Raw genomic sequence first — 16,038 nt, 5'->3', positions numbered from 1 at the left:
AGCGTCGCTGTAAGCCTAGCGCCGTGGTGATCACGTGTTTTCTATCTTCTACATGGATACTGTGGTGATCTGGTAGAACGAGATGCTTCTCAATATACCTTCAGGACTTTTACTCGTCGGGGTGTTGCAAGGTAGTGTTATATGAATTAAATATAACCATTTATAGATTTATTTGTGTACGTTGGATGTATAGCGTGCCAGTGTGTGTGGATTTCTTTGCTAGAAATAAGGCTTGGTTATCTTTCATTTGTGTCTACGACGGTAAGGCATTCAAACACTTGTAAACTAATTTTATGTAAGATGAAACATATTGATAAACCAAAAATTACTGAAATATCTACCTTAGTACGAAACATTTCAAGTTTAAATCACCGCACTTCAATGTAATCGAGCTTAAAACGAACGTCGAGTTGTTAAATATTTGAGATATATATTTACTTGATTGTGTATACCATTTTATAAAACTACAAATAAATTGACAGCAAGATATTTGACACATTCAACTCTTTAGCGAAGATAAATTGAATTCTGTATTTTTTTGAGGAGACGAGTGGATAATAGTGCTTCCCTTCAAATCCTAAGGTTGCGGGGTTCAATACCGGTAGGAAAAATTGTTGACCCCTTTTTATAGTTGGGATATAAATATTAATGATGTTAACTAAAGAAATTTTAGCGTTAGATAGTAAACGTGGTTTGGGCAGTTTCTTAACATTCATTTTATAAATACCTATGAAGTAAGTAAATTTCATTAAAACAAGTTTTAGAATGTACAGCTAAATGGGAGCAATTCCCAATGATATTTTAGTAAAAAATGCGTGTTAATATATTTTAGGGGATTATTAGGTACGCTGCGTATAAACCAAGTGTTAACCAGGCACGTGTTAAAAATGATGTAGTTACCTAATTTATTGTTTTAGAGTGTAAGAATCATAAATGGTGGCTGTTTATAAAATATCAAACCAGTTCATATCTTGACGATGTACTGTAGTTTATGTGGTCAATTCTAATAATCCATTACCTACCTATGCGGTACATAAAATTATCTCAAAATATCTCAAAATATTTCAAAATATCTCAACCCCATTAATTTTATTCAGACGTTCGAGTTTAAGTTATAGAAAAAATTGTTAAGGTCAACGTAATTTAAATTACGTGCAATTTAAACATATTTTTACATATCTTACAGTGTATAAAATGTACAGACCATGCAATTTAAACATATTGTATAAAATGTACACAACTTAGGGCAAAATAGTATGACCAAACCAATAAAGGTTTCGGGATTCATTAAGTTTAAATACTTAAATTTACCGAGTTTTTCATCCATATTATTTTGTAATTCAGGGTTAAGCTAGAAAAGTGACTTTAGGCTCAAGGGAACTAAGTATTGAACTTAAGTTAGTACAACTTCATGCGGTAAAGGTCATATAAACGTCATAAATAAACCGAACCATGCATACGAAACCAACTGAAATAAGACGGAGCAGTCGTAATATGATTGAATTAAATTTTGAATAAGAATATCTTTCGCTTAAAAAATTGATCCTTTTGGTTAACTAATTTACCTAAACTAACAATGATATTCATACGCAATTAATTGAAGAACTAATTATGAACTAAACCATTCAATATTAAAGCCATTGAGATAGACTGTTTAGTAAGGAGCTAAGTTTTTATTATGATTGTGTAGTTAAAGTTTATGTTGAATGTGCTATTGTGTAGTTTGGAATAAGTTTGCATTACTTAGTCATAGTTTTGCACAATTTGAAGATAAAAGCAATATCACTAACAATCTGCAGCTGAAGTTGGCAATTTGTAGCTCACAAATTGCAACAATACTTCTTTTGGATAAGAAGCAATTACGAGAAAAAATGTATTGCTGGTACGGTGGTCCAGGGTTGAGAACAAAGTAAAATGATTAAAAATAAGTTTATGAGTTGGTTTTACTGAAATATATTTACTTTTTATTCCTAACCTATATAACAAATGAATTAGTTCTATTTAGATTAATAATTGTTTATTTATACATTTGAGATACAAGCAATAAATTAGAAAAAGCTAAATTTTTGTTTTTTAATTGCGATTTTTTAGGAGTTCATGAGTTCATGATAAACATTTTAGGAGAGTTTGTAAGAACTATTACAATATCTATTATTATTATTTAAACCTGTAAATTCACTACGTTAATTTGGATTGGAATGAAAAATAAACAGTTTTATTGATAGTGGCATATACCCAAAGGCATTGACTTACGAGTTCAAAATAGTACATTATTTTATGTACTAAATTTATGTTTACATACCCTCTCAAACTAATATTTGTCCTTAAACGATTTTTCCCAAACACAAACTGTGATTGCAATTAACAAGACATTTCCATATCAATTCAAAGTGTTTTTAATGTATTGAAAATAAAACTAAATCAAACCCTTAACACAAGAATTGCAACACCTACATAAGCAATAAGTGTTACGTACAAGCAAATTTTTTATGAAAATTAAAGTCAAACTACATTTTTTCTTTCGGTAATCCTTGTAAAAGTTATTTTGTTTGTAGTTTTTTTGTTAAATCATATCATGCTTAATGAAACTATTTTGTTTAATAATTGTATACTTATTAATATCTTAATACACAAAACAAGCACTGTTATGTATAATAAAAATATAAAAAAATATAAAAATTAGTTTATTGAATAGTGTCATGTTGTGTAAAATAATGGAATAAAATCAATACTTGTTTTAATTTCCATGTAGGCCATAACATCTCGGAAAGTAACACAAGAAGTTACTTTGGTACAAACTAAGTGCTTCTAACTCCATCAGTAAGTCTAAGTTTGATAATGTATGTTCTATGAACTCAACTTAGTTTATCCTCTTACGTAAGTTATACAAGATACTGTTTAAACCAGTATGAAACTAAGTTTTTTTTAACTACTTCAAAAAGGGTAACAAATAAAAATTTATGAATAATTTTTAAATATTAAATTCAATTCATGTTAAAAATCTATTAAATAATGTTATGAATCTGCAAATTAAAACAACATTTTAGTTGCTGCAAATGTTTGATAAGTTTGATTAATTTTATAGCAAATAACAGATTTTTCGACGATCGTTTTATTACTTAAGTAGTTTGTAATTTGAATTTTTAATGACTGGTTAAAATATATCCGTTAGCACGATAACTCGAGCAAAAATGATCCGATTTTGATGAAATTTGGTACAAAAGTGTAAAAACAAATAATTTTGTATATTGAAGCTTTATTGTGTGCCTAATGGTTACGGAGAAAATTCCAAAAATTGTAAATTTAAAATTCCCATGTTATTCTTACGGAGAATAAGTCAACTGATGTAGTTTGCTTGTTTATGAACATATTTTGATCGAATTTTAAAAGTAAATTCAATTTTTACTAAACTATTAAGATTTTACGAAATACCCTCCCCGTTGCACCAAACTTAAGTACTCATTAAACTAATTCTATTTAAATAGGGAATAAAATGTGATATTTTTAAGGAGGCATTTTAGTGTAAATCCTATCAGGCTAATGGAAATTCGCTTAGTCTGCAGGTTTGCTGTGGCGGGGGTTTTATAGCCTATATCCACTGCCTTGGACGAGTTTAAGTATGGAAGTCGATATATCCATTTTTGTAATACGTATTTTAATTTTATTAGCACGAAGGCCTACTAGTACTATTTAAGCAAACAATTTCTAACAAGGTTGACACATTGAGGCAAAGTTAAGTAGTGGTAACAATGCCACTCTTCTTCAAAGACATAAATTATACAATAATTTATGACACATTTTCCTTGTGAAGGTTTACCAAAGGATGTGTAATTATATTACAGGTCCCTGTGAAATAAACCTGTGTTATTCAGTAACGTCCAAATAACGTTCAGTGGTTGCAGTATTTGTCTCACGCGTTTTAACAGGAAAATTAGTACTTTATCGAGAAAACGAGCTCATTAGGTTGAAAGTTTATCGATTCAATACAGATATGATTTATTAAAGTATTTTATTTTGGACTTTTCAGTAAATAAATCAATAACTACTGTAATAATGTTAGATATATTGCACATTTTCCGCAAATATAATTGGATTGCAATTATTGGTATTTCAATGGAAAAATTGAAATGTATAAAACTATTTAATAATTTAATTTTAAGTATGAACCTAATCCTTACCAAAATGTATTAAAAATCCCTTTTAACTAACACATTTGACTGTGATATCTCTTTCCCATTTGAAACTTGAATCCAGTAAAAAAATAATCACAGTTGAGTTAAAAATCGACAGAATGTTCTGCGATCAATTACAGTTTTTTTTTCTCAGTCGCATATGCAAATTTGTAACAGAACCAAACTCATTGCAAACTTTAGCATATTTTTGGTTACTCAACCTAAAAGTATCAAAACTAAGTGAAAGTCTCATTTTCAATTTTTTATCCAACATAAATACCCCACCACAGCAAACCTGCAGACTAAACAAAATGTTTATATTTTGAGGGAAAAAATGAGTAACCCCTATTTTTACCCCATAAAAATGGGTCTAGGTCGTACTATGAGACCTACGGTAATAGCTTAATCCCTGTTATTGGAAAATTTCTAAAAAAAATTTGGGAACAGCTGGTTCATAGATGAAAAGTCTACTTCATTATTCTAAAGTCAAATCAAATACTGAATATCTGATCACAAAACGATATGGACTAGTGAAGATCGGCTTTGACTAATAGACAAGGTTCTATAGTCTGTTCTTTGACTAATAGACCTGACCCAGCTGTCGACAATAGACTGTGTCTTCCTCGGTTGAAACTTTGGCTCAATTGACCTCCGTTGTCTTAACTGACAGGAAGTGGCTTAAACAGACTTGTCGCTTAACAATTGACCAGAAGTCTCTCAACTGACAAGTCAGTCTTGTCACAACAAGTGTTGTAAACTCGAGTATCCCTTTAGAAAGGTTGTTTGATGGATTAACTTCACTAAGTTGAATTTATAACATTTTTATTATTAGTGCTTTGTAACTGAGTATAAAAACTTTATAATTCCGTTTGAATGTACTTTGAAAAAATGTTATATCAGCCATTGATAATATAAATTTCCTTAATTCTTCCGATTTGTTTTACCTCAGTAAACCGTGTTACTTAGTTTGACACAACATTTAGAGAGCAAGTAGCCTCAGAAGCACATGACTGGTAGAAATGATTTTCTAAAAGCCTTATTAGGTTCAGTTGTAACGAATACAAATGTTTATTGTTTATGTAATATTTTTGCAAAAGGCCTTTTAAAAATAATTACTTCCAATAAAAAGTTAAGTTAAATTAATGTGATAAACTGTTATATAAAGTCAGTTTTAATTACAAGATTCAATAGGCTCATAACTCACTAGTTTCATCAACAAAATATGTGTTTAGTGAATTTTTATTTTCCCATCCTTGAAATCCAATATGATCCCTACCAACGAGACATAATTTATTTATTTATTGCTCTTTACAATTTTTACATTGTGTAGCATATTTTTACATTGTGTGATTCTAATCTATATAATTAATACGCTACATGAAACTTTGTCGGTTGAACTCCTCCGACATTTCTTAACCGATTTTATCCATTGACGTCTCATTGGAAAGAGCGTGTCGCGTAGATTTGCAAACTGGCCTTACATTTTTGAAAAAGTCCCTTGGGCTCTGCCCCAGTGGCTTTGAAAGTTCCCATGTTATCCTTATGAAGAACATAATTGTTTACATTTTGATCAGCTGTATAATTTAATTTCTGTTATTTATTTTTCAATTCATCGAAACGCATTGAGTAAATTTACTGATTTTGTTTGAATTAAATATTCACTACTTAAATTTACATTCGTACATATTACAGTGTAAAAAATCGAGAGAGCCTGGGCAATTTGATATATTTTACCAAAAAATAAAAATCAATTGACGGGGTGGACTTAACTTTATGATGATTGGCAAAGGAAAACACTCAAAGGCTGAATTAATCTGTACGGCAAGGACATTAAATATATGTTTTGATAAAAGCCAGGTGATTTTAAAATAATATGACTACATCCAAGAAACCGTAATAAAAATTTCACTGAAGGATTTGCTTCATTCACATTTAAGGGAAACAAAAAAACCATTTAAACAACATTAGGTCATTCAATTCTGCATTTTTTCAGGTAAATATAATTTACGTTATAACAGTAACTAGCCAAAGAAATGCCAATTGAAGCAAATAAAACTGTGACAGAGAGGTTATGCAGAAAATCAAGCAGTTCTTAAGTAATGTAAATAAAATGTTATCACTATAAAAAATGACTGAAATTTGTAAACGTACTGGCGACAATGGGTAGTACCATGCAGACTACATTATCATTGACGAAGATCAACATGGACAACCTAATGCGGCTATAAGTTGGAAAGATTTGTAGAATACACTAAAAAACCAGATCAGCTTTTTAAAAATAATAAAATATTTACAAAAACATTTTGATTATATGATACTGATAGGTACGTAATCTATGAGTTGAGTCTCTTAAACTCATCGGAAATTATGACTTTTTTAATTTTTTAATAAGTTGTTGGTTTTTAAATACTGTAACTACTTTCTTTACTTATTTGCAATTGCTCGATTTCGAGCAACATGTACACTAGTATTTATAATTATAACAAGAGGTTCTACCCGCAAATTCACGGGTGAACAGAAGCCATCATTAAATTAATTTAATCAACTTTGACTTTACATTTCATTTAAATGGCCCAAGTACGATAAATTGTCATCTGAAAGGATGTTAAAAGCAGTGGAACCTTCATACCTTACGTCCTAAGATGGCCGAGGTGGGTACGGTTGTACCTGAACTCGCAGCTCTCTTTCACGGCGTCTTTAATACTTTACTTTAATACTTTTCAATGAAATTGTGACCTGTTAAAGATCGGTGACAACCTCTTGGAACGAACAATATATATGGTGTGTTAATCTCATATTCATCGTGTTTCGAACACCTTTAATCACTCACTTGTATCAAACAGCTAGAAATAGGTAGCTTCACTGTCCATTCGCCGCACTTCTTTTAAGAACATAAAAGTAAATAATAAAATAAGTAAACAAAAATGTAAACAAACAAAACTATATTGTCAATTGCATTGGCCAGCTGTTGTTCGCTAAATTAATCTTACTAATATTATAAATGTGAAAGTTTGTGTGTTTGTTTGTTTTTTTGTTTGAAGTTCAATCACGCACTAACTACTGGACGGATTGGGCTTAAATTTGGTATGATGATAGCTCACATTCCCGATTACCATATACGCATATTCTTATCTCAAAAATCCTTTCGGGCTCCGCCCCAGTGGCTCTGTAGTTCCCCATGTTAACCTTATGAGTATTCATATTTAAAGGGTATAAAGAATTTAGTCAGCTGTTTCAACCAACAAAATTGGTTCTATGATTATGGAAAAGCATTAAAAAGTAATAACATTTACCAACAGGGTGCAGCACTATATTTTTTGCACTATTACTGTGAAACACAATGAAAACTAATTGTTAAAGTAGGATTGTTTACAATTATGCCTATGTTTTTAATTTCATGAAAAATGTGTGATATTTTGAAAATATTTGATAATTTATGTTTCTCTATAAGGTGAAGTGGTAGAACATTATGGCGATGGTAGATGTGTAATAATATAGAATACTGTAAATTTAAAGAAGCAAATTTTATCAAACTGTGTCCTCCCTCATTGCAAACACAAAGCACGAGCATTTTTGCTCAAACAACTTTAAACACAAACTTCAATAAGCATTTTTTACTTATATGCCAACCCCGTACGAAGGACGGGTACTCTGCTAGTCGAATAATAACTTCCAAAACATGCAAGGGGTAGCCCTTTGGAAATCAGCCTGTGGGGCAGAGCCCTTAGGGAGTTCGTCCATATCAATACTTTTCGGCAAATCTACACACTCTAAACTTCATTTTGATATGCCATATGCCTATATTTCTATTTGGTAAATGGCCTTAACCGTTTACATAAAATTTGATTGTAGCACTTTAATAATATAATAGATTGGTAGTCTTATAGAACTGTTAACAATGTTTTACGATTACTGGCACCAAATAAGCAATCTTATATTGTTGTCTTAAAACATCGAATGCCTGAAAATAAACCTAAACCTTACCCTTAGAGTAAGCAGAAGAAAACCCTACCACTATACTGAATCCAGATGACAACTAAAATTAATACAAAGTTAATTTACCAACACAAAACAGCAAATGCAATTCTCTTGTAATAGAATGCCCAGAAAAACAGTGAATGTCTAGTAATAAACCGTAAAGTTATGTAATGAGAAGCAACAAGGGATGGTCCAGTGTCTAGGGTCTGGCCGTCCTCCAACTGGACAACTTACTGAGAGATAACATTGATAACATAACCTCCCCATTCCCTCTCCCCCATCCACTGTTGACACATGAATGACGCTGTGGATCATGTTACGGTATTTCCCGGGGGTTGAGATGAGTTTATGCTTAAATCGAATGTAAGGGTGTTTTGGAATACACCTCTTTGTCACTTCCAATAAAATTCAGACATTCTTGTATGAAAATTCATGAATAGAGGGTTAGGAAATTCTAATATATCTTGATTTTCAGATTTAAATGAATACTCATCATTGTTAAGAATGTTGTTAAGAAGTAAAAAAAAATCACCTTCAAATTTTAAGGGTTGGTGGTTTGATCCCTAGCAAAGACAATCTAGATGGTTTTTGTAATTAGTTATGCTATTAGACACTCATCCCCATTCATACTTGGCTTAAAATACCTATTTGAATGTAACGATATTAACTCATCCTACACTCATCTCCATTCATACTTGGCTTAAAATACATACATTCGTATGGTCGCCATTACAAGGTAAAGTATTTAAGTAAAGTATAAAGTATTCCTTGAGGAAAACGTAGTTTTCGTCACAAAGAAGTCATTTTTATCAAAGGAAATCGCGATATTGAGAAATATTACCACAACTTATTCATATTCAACAATAAATTAACACACAATAACACATTTATATTTAACTCCTTTTTGATTGAAACAATCGTGTAATATTATGGTACATATTTCCTAACACCGATTCTTAGAAGATCGTTTTATTGCTGTTTATAGATAAAGGTTTAAATAGACATAAAACTAAGTAATTTATAATATAATGTGTAATAATGTATGCATGTATAATGTATGTGTGTGTGTAAGTGGCAATGTATTTTTCATTAGCCTATTTTAACAACAATTTTACAGTGAGAACTGAGTTCTAAAATATCCGAACACAATGTTTTAACTTGGTTTGCGACGACAGTGTAAAGGACACCGAAAGCATCTTTTACAAAGCCAAAAATCCTCAGAAGTGACAAATGTGGGGGTGTCTGGACCACAGCCAAAGTCGCTGTCATTACACTGGCTAGAGGGATAATCTTTGGTCCAGTTCTGGTAAGGGGATATTGTCGATAAAACCAACCCTCCCCTCCCCCCTGGACCCCTTGTGACCTATAATCGAACCTATTTCAAACTCCCCCCGAGTTATCCCAAGGGTAATTCAGTTGAATTTGTTGTTTGATTTTGTGTGCAGATAAAATATAGTTGACAAAATCAAATATTAAAAGTAGTTATATTTGTGCGTAATCTTTTAATGATAACATTCAGCTATAATTCTACTAAATGTCTTCTATTTGGTCAGAATTTTCTAAATATATAAAAGGCAAAGCCCTCACTGACTGACTCGCTCACTCACTCATTCATCACTAATCCTCCCACTTCCCATTTACCTAGGAGGCTGAAATTCGGTACACCGATTCTTTGGGCATTAAATAGGAAAACTAAGTAGTTTTTATTCTGATCGGGATTTCGGGCTCCGCCCCAATGGCTCTGGAGTTTCCCATATTAACCTTATGATTTTTCATATTTAAAAGGAATTTCTTAACAGCTGATTCAATTAAACAAGTTGGTTCTGTTCTATGATGTTCAATAGCATTAAAGTTACAAGGATTACCAACAGGGTGCATCACTATTATTTTTTTAAATTTATGACTACAGCCAATTTGCAACCAAAAGGTGAGTGAGCGTAGCGAACGAACTTCAACCTGGAGGCGAGTTAGCGTAGCGAACGAGCTAACCTGAAGGCAAGTGAGCGCAGCGAATGAGCTCCAACGCAAAGGTGAGTGAGCGTAGCGAACGAGCTAACCTGAAGGCAAGTGAGCACAGCGAACGAGCTCCAACGTAAAGGTGAGTGAGCGTAGCGAACGAACTTCAACCAGGACGTGCGAACGAACTCACTTATGAAGTTAAACGGGGCAAAGCCCGCGGGTACGTACATCTAGTCAATTATATTAGTAAAGTTTTGGAAATCGTTTAAGGCATTTTACCAAATAAAAATGTAGGCAAAGGGTATATCAAAATGAAGCTTAGGAAGTGTAGATTTGCCGAAAAGGCAGGTTTATATGCAAGAAATTCCTACCCGATTTCCAAAGGTTTACATGCTTCCATAGATGATTTGATTTCATAAATTAAATTAAACAGCTGGTTTATACGACAAACTGATGTTTGTTTATTTACTTGGAATGTTTATTTACATTGAGGGAATTTATGTTTTATTTAGTAAAAGTTTGGTTAAAAGCTAATACAAATTTTGTAGGATATTGCTTAAAGTTTTCTTTGTAACTTAAATATAGTAAAGCTATAGATAAAGTGACTATACTAAAAATTGAAGATATATGGTAAACATATTATTGAAGAAGCATCAATACAATATACAAGCATTGACCATTGAATACTGAAGGTAACTTATTATAGTCAAACATATAAGTAATTGAAATCGTTGCCACAAAAGGTATGTTTTTGAATTCTTTTGGATGTAGTGACATTAAATATAAGTAGAATTTTGAAAGTAAGTAGGTCTACACTTTTAAATAAGTTCTCATTTAAAATTGAATCATAGAGTTACTGTATGTTTTAACACACGTCTTCAACACTTTTAAACTATAATGGCTGCTTAGTAGACCTAAAACCCTTATCTAAATATGAAAACAATAATTTTACTTCGCTAGGTCGTAAAATTAAGCTTGATTCTAAAATAAATAATAGACGAGTAATCACAATTTTAAACAGCATATCTAAAGAATAGTATTATTCTATTCCTCGTTGGGTACAGCAGCTCGTGCTAAATTATAGTAAATGAAACATGTTTTTTATACATTTCCAAACTGTCCATGCAGTCGGCATAATACTTAAAGAAAACCACACTATGTCTGGGAAGGTTTCCGACTTTTTCTCATTTTGAAAACCCCTACAGGGCACTACTGCGACGCTGGCAAATGCTTCTTTTATTGCTTCTTCATTGTTCACATAGTTTTATTTTTCTGATATGTAATTTGTATACTATTTTATCAGCGCACACAAAATATTTTTACAATAAATTGATTAAAAGAAGAGTCAGGGGTTGTGAGATTATTGACTATTAATCGGTCAATTTATTTTCCCTCGTGATTCCCTCGCCCGACGGTGTGACGGTGGACACCCCTCTATCATGAGGGAATAATTACATTTTGAGCTGTCAAGTAATAACAGTAAGAGCTCCCTAGCTACCCCCCCCCCCGCACTATTGTCTGTTGGGGGGGGGGGGTGGTAATAAAGGGGGGGTCGACTGTTTCTACTCGCGATGTTCGTCGTATTTATCTTGATGTCAGTTTATCTCCAGCAAAACTTTTATCCTCATTAAAACTTTTCGGTCTCCATCAAAACAAAAAAGACATTCCTGTTAATTTTACAGTGGCTTTTATAATTTAATTTGCAACAGAAAATTGTGACACTGTTCCGGTTCAATGTCACATTTTTGTACGATATTTCATGAAAATCATACTTAGCCTAAGTGGAAGAAGTATAGGTATATAGTATCACACTAAGTTTGTACAATCTAACAGGAGTTGACCAATTGGTTATTAATAATAAACTACCGGTAATTAATGAGCTATTATGGTATGAAAATGATGGTTTAGCTGTATTACATTTAAATTATTTAATTTCAATATTCCAGCTACGATTAAAACTATAATTTATTATTCTCTTTGGCACATAATTATTCAGATATTTACCTTAATAAAACTATTGTTGAATTTTATTGCGGCCAAAGTCGAATTGAATTACAAATACATGTTTGAAAGTCTAAATGTTGTTGACTTTGGAAACGACCCTTTCGTTACTTTAAAATAACATTATTTTATATCGTCCTTTGTTAGCCCAATTGCTTTTAATCCTAATTTAAGGAGGATTATTGGAAATGCATATTCAACAACACCAGAGTTAAAAAATCTAAAAATTTACGAAGTTTAACTAGGCATATCCTGAGATGTAGAATTGTACTTAAAATTCTCTAAACCATTGTATGGAGTAACAGGAAAGCGATTATTTTCCAAAACTTTTCTATTTGGTTTTCTATTAACGGTTCAGTTTTTACTAACAAAATCATGATTTCTTTAATTCCATTGACTTTAACCAATCGGTGATAAGTCAATACATTAAATATTCATTTTCAAAGAGAAGTAAAAACTATGTGAAACATTTTACGTATTTTAAGTATGTTAAATAGATGGAACTGATGGAATGAAAAATGCATGTGTTGTGGCAATGTAGGATGAGAAACACTTCCTCGATTGTCCGTTAAATTTACTTCAGAGAGAAAAAATGGCAAATTGACGTCGTCTTTAAAATGACGAGAGAACGGACGAGGGCCTGCGGGGCTTAACATCCCCCTTTTTATTTTCTCGCCCGATTCAATTATGAAAGTAATTAAGAACGGCAGAAAACTTTTACTTTTATTACTTCATCTTGTGAAAATGGAATGGCCTCTCCACCTAACTAGTACACGGGAAGTTTTTCTCGCTGTTAACTAGCAGCTTAACAACGGAATTGTGAAATCTTTTGTTGTAGTGTTATGATTTTCTTTCAACTGTCCGGTTAGGTTATGATGATAATTTGTAATTATTTTTATTTTTTATACATACCGTATACAAATATAATAAACGTTGCCAGATCAGAATGACTAAAGCAAGATAGTAGTCGTTAGGTTAGGTTAGGCTAGGCTAGTTTAGGTTAGGTTAGGTTAGGTTATGTTAGGTTAGGCTAGGTTAGGTTAGGTTAGGTTAGGCTAGGCTAGGTTAGGTTAGGTTAGAGATAGTCCAAACTAAAATCGCCACTATTTTCTGTTTGGCCACTATTTTCTTTACGCGACCTGTTAGTACGAGTAGTTTAATTTGAAATATTCGCCATGTCAATCTTCATCTGAGGCCATTCGTCTTGGTCTGCGAATGCTGACCTTTGACCGACAACTGCCTAATTCCTCTCTAACCTTGTTATATGAACGTGCTTGTTAGTTAGCTCTATTGTATTACTAATGTTCCTTAGAAAATAAAGTGCATCTAGATGTAATTTATTTTGCCAAACATGATTCATATTTTTATCTGAATAACATTCAACTTGATAACTTTTTTTCATATTTTAACTTTATAGTTAACTAGCTGATGTACCGGTGCTTTGTAACAGGAAGATATACTATACCGCTTTATCCAAACATATGTTAGGCCTAAATAGTTTTAATTTATACACAAAAAGTCATAAAATGTATACAAAAAAAGTTCAATCTACTTTGTAATTGTACTATTGTTTACAAAAAAACAAACCAACACCTCCGGTTGGCTTTGTGTGTGATTTTTGGTCTGCTGCCGTCTTGTGAGTAACAGTAGGCCTATATATGTTTTAAGGCATATAACGATATATGTTATAAGACGTTTCTTTCATTTACTTTCCGTATTGTTTACATGAAAATATCAATGAAATTATTAATAAATCGGGAGCAAAGCCTGGGTTGATACAGTAACGGCTATAGAATATTTTTTTATTTCCATAATCAATGACTTAGTTTTAGAATAAATAATCAATGACAAAGTTTTAGAATAAATAAACTTAAACCTACCACATAGTTGTATCAAATATTATATTTAATTTGTTTGAATCAGCTGTCTGGAATTTTGAAGGATGCATTTGGCAGTTCTGATTGTTTACATTGAAATGTCAAAGCAAAGGTTGTGTATTTTCTGATGCTTTAGTCCAACAATATTTATTTTTGAAAACCTCACATCAAAACGTTGGACATCCAAGGGGCGAAAGCCAAAGTGAACTCAAGTAAGTGAATGAGCTTATGACATTTTTAGATATGTGGACCATCTTTTTGCTTAATTTTGACTGTATCGGTTTAGTATTATAGTCATGACAGCCGCACAGAAAAACAGACACTTCCTCAATTTTATAATAGTACTAGCTGTTGTACCCGTGCTTTGCAACGGGAAGAGAACACGAAATAGAAACATGTTGATCTTTACATCTGTTGATAAAATAGTTACACATAAGCCTTTTAAAAACAAAATTTTACCTTTATGACCTTAATAGGATAGCTGTCGTCATAAATGTAAAAAATAATAGTACTGCACCACTGCACCCTGTTGGTAAACCTTGTAACTTTTTAATGCTATTCAATATCATAGAACCAACTTGTGTAGTTGAAACAGCTGACAAAATTCTTTTATTCCTTTTAAATACGATTAACACAACACGATTATTATAAGGTTAACATGGGAAACTCCAGAGCCACTGGGGCGGAGCCCGAAAGGACTTTTAAGATAAGAATGCGTCTATATGTTAATCGGGAATGTGAGCTATCATCATTCCAAATTTCAGCCCAATCCGACCAGTATTTTTCGCGTTTACTTGTCACAAACATACATCCATCCATACATCCAAACTTTCTCATTTATAATATTAGTAGGATAGATATCAAATTTAGGTTACAAGAAGAGCTTTAAAAGAATGCAGTGTTGCCTCTCATCATATAACCGCGGGGTAAAATTACTGTCATCAGTGATGCAAGAACCACAAAAACCCCAACTTATGACCAACGATCATGCCGATGTAAGGTTTATCGTCATAAGGGCAGTCAATAAGGGTACAGGGATACACTAACATGAAACCACAGGCCAACCATCTGCTGTAAGTTTAATGTGATGTCAGTGCTGCCAACATGAGCTCGATAACACAACATGTTTATAATAGTACCATAGATTAAACATGCTTCGTAGCAGACACTAAACAGACAACTTCTAAATTGTAACCGAAAGTCAACAAACATTATTTAATGCCAAATCAGGGCTGCCAAAATGAGTTTTCCATACATCTGATCAAGTAAGTAATTAGACATAGTATTCCTACTGTGAAGTTGTTGCCAGTTTTATATTAAATACATCAATGTGAGTAAATTGAACCGTCAGGGTTCACTGATGTATAGTATACATTTCTACGAAGGAAGTTACCTAACTTTTAACGAAGTTTGACTGAATGGCTAATATAAGTTATTAAAAGCTTCAGCATATAATTTATACTACATTTGCCATCACAGTAATAAAAACCATGGAAAAATGTCATGCTATACTGGAGGTCTCTCGGTGGCTCATTAAACTATGTTCTTTCTAAATATAAAATTGCCTACACTGCGGATACTGAGGGAATATCTACATTAAAACTAAAAATCAATTATAAGAAAAACGCCATAACACTTTAAGTTGTAGCATAATTTATCTCATTATACTTGATCCTATTACTTTATACTTTTTAATGAAATGGCGACCACGCAAAGTAGGTATTTTAAGCCTAGTATGAATGGAGATGATCTAGAAGTATAAATTATTACATCTATCATTTAACACGTTTCACTAACCAAAATAAATACTTTCTATCAAGATCTGAATTAAGTCAGCGTATTGTTTTGCTATCAAAAATTCTCAAAGCTAGAAGTAAAATATGTTTAACAACATAAATAAAAGAAATGCACTTAAAAAGTAACCAACATGGATGTTAACATGTAAGAAATTAACAATACATTTCAACAGCTAATAAATTATTACCAAGCAAAAGTTCATTATAACCATACCACGTAAGCAGGCATTAGATTAGAAGCATACATTATGTAGG

At 32.1% G+C, this 16,038-nt stretch overlaps 1 protein-coding gene across 1 annotated transcript in view; it reads left to right on the top strand.

Annotated features, from left to right (window-relative positions):
* Nucleotides 1–16,038, top strand: part of LOC128992448 (uncharacterized) — a 62,605-nt gene continuing 46,567 nt past the window's right edge. Inside the window, exon 1 of the mRNA XM_054416025.1 lies at nucleotides 1–131. Coding sequence (XP_054272000.1) covers nucleotides 83–131 — 49 coding nt within the window. The 5' untranslated portion in view covers nucleotides 1–82. The remainder of the gene's footprint in view (nucleotides 132–16,038) is intronic.

Source organism: Macrosteles quadrilineatus, unplaced genomic scaffold, assembly GCF_028750875.1.
Source record: "Macrosteles quadrilineatus isolate MER2022 unplaced genomic scaffold, UCM_ALF_1.0 Scaffold_4__1_contigs__length_99947679, whole genome shotgun sequence".
In the NCBI taxonomy this organism is placed as follows: domain Eukaryota; kingdom Metazoa; phylum Arthropoda; class Insecta; order Hemiptera; family Cicadellidae; genus Macrosteles; species Macrosteles quadrilineatus.
The sequence above is the reverse complement of the archived record's forward strand: the minus strand, read 5'-3'. Positions and strand labels throughout refer to the sequence as shown.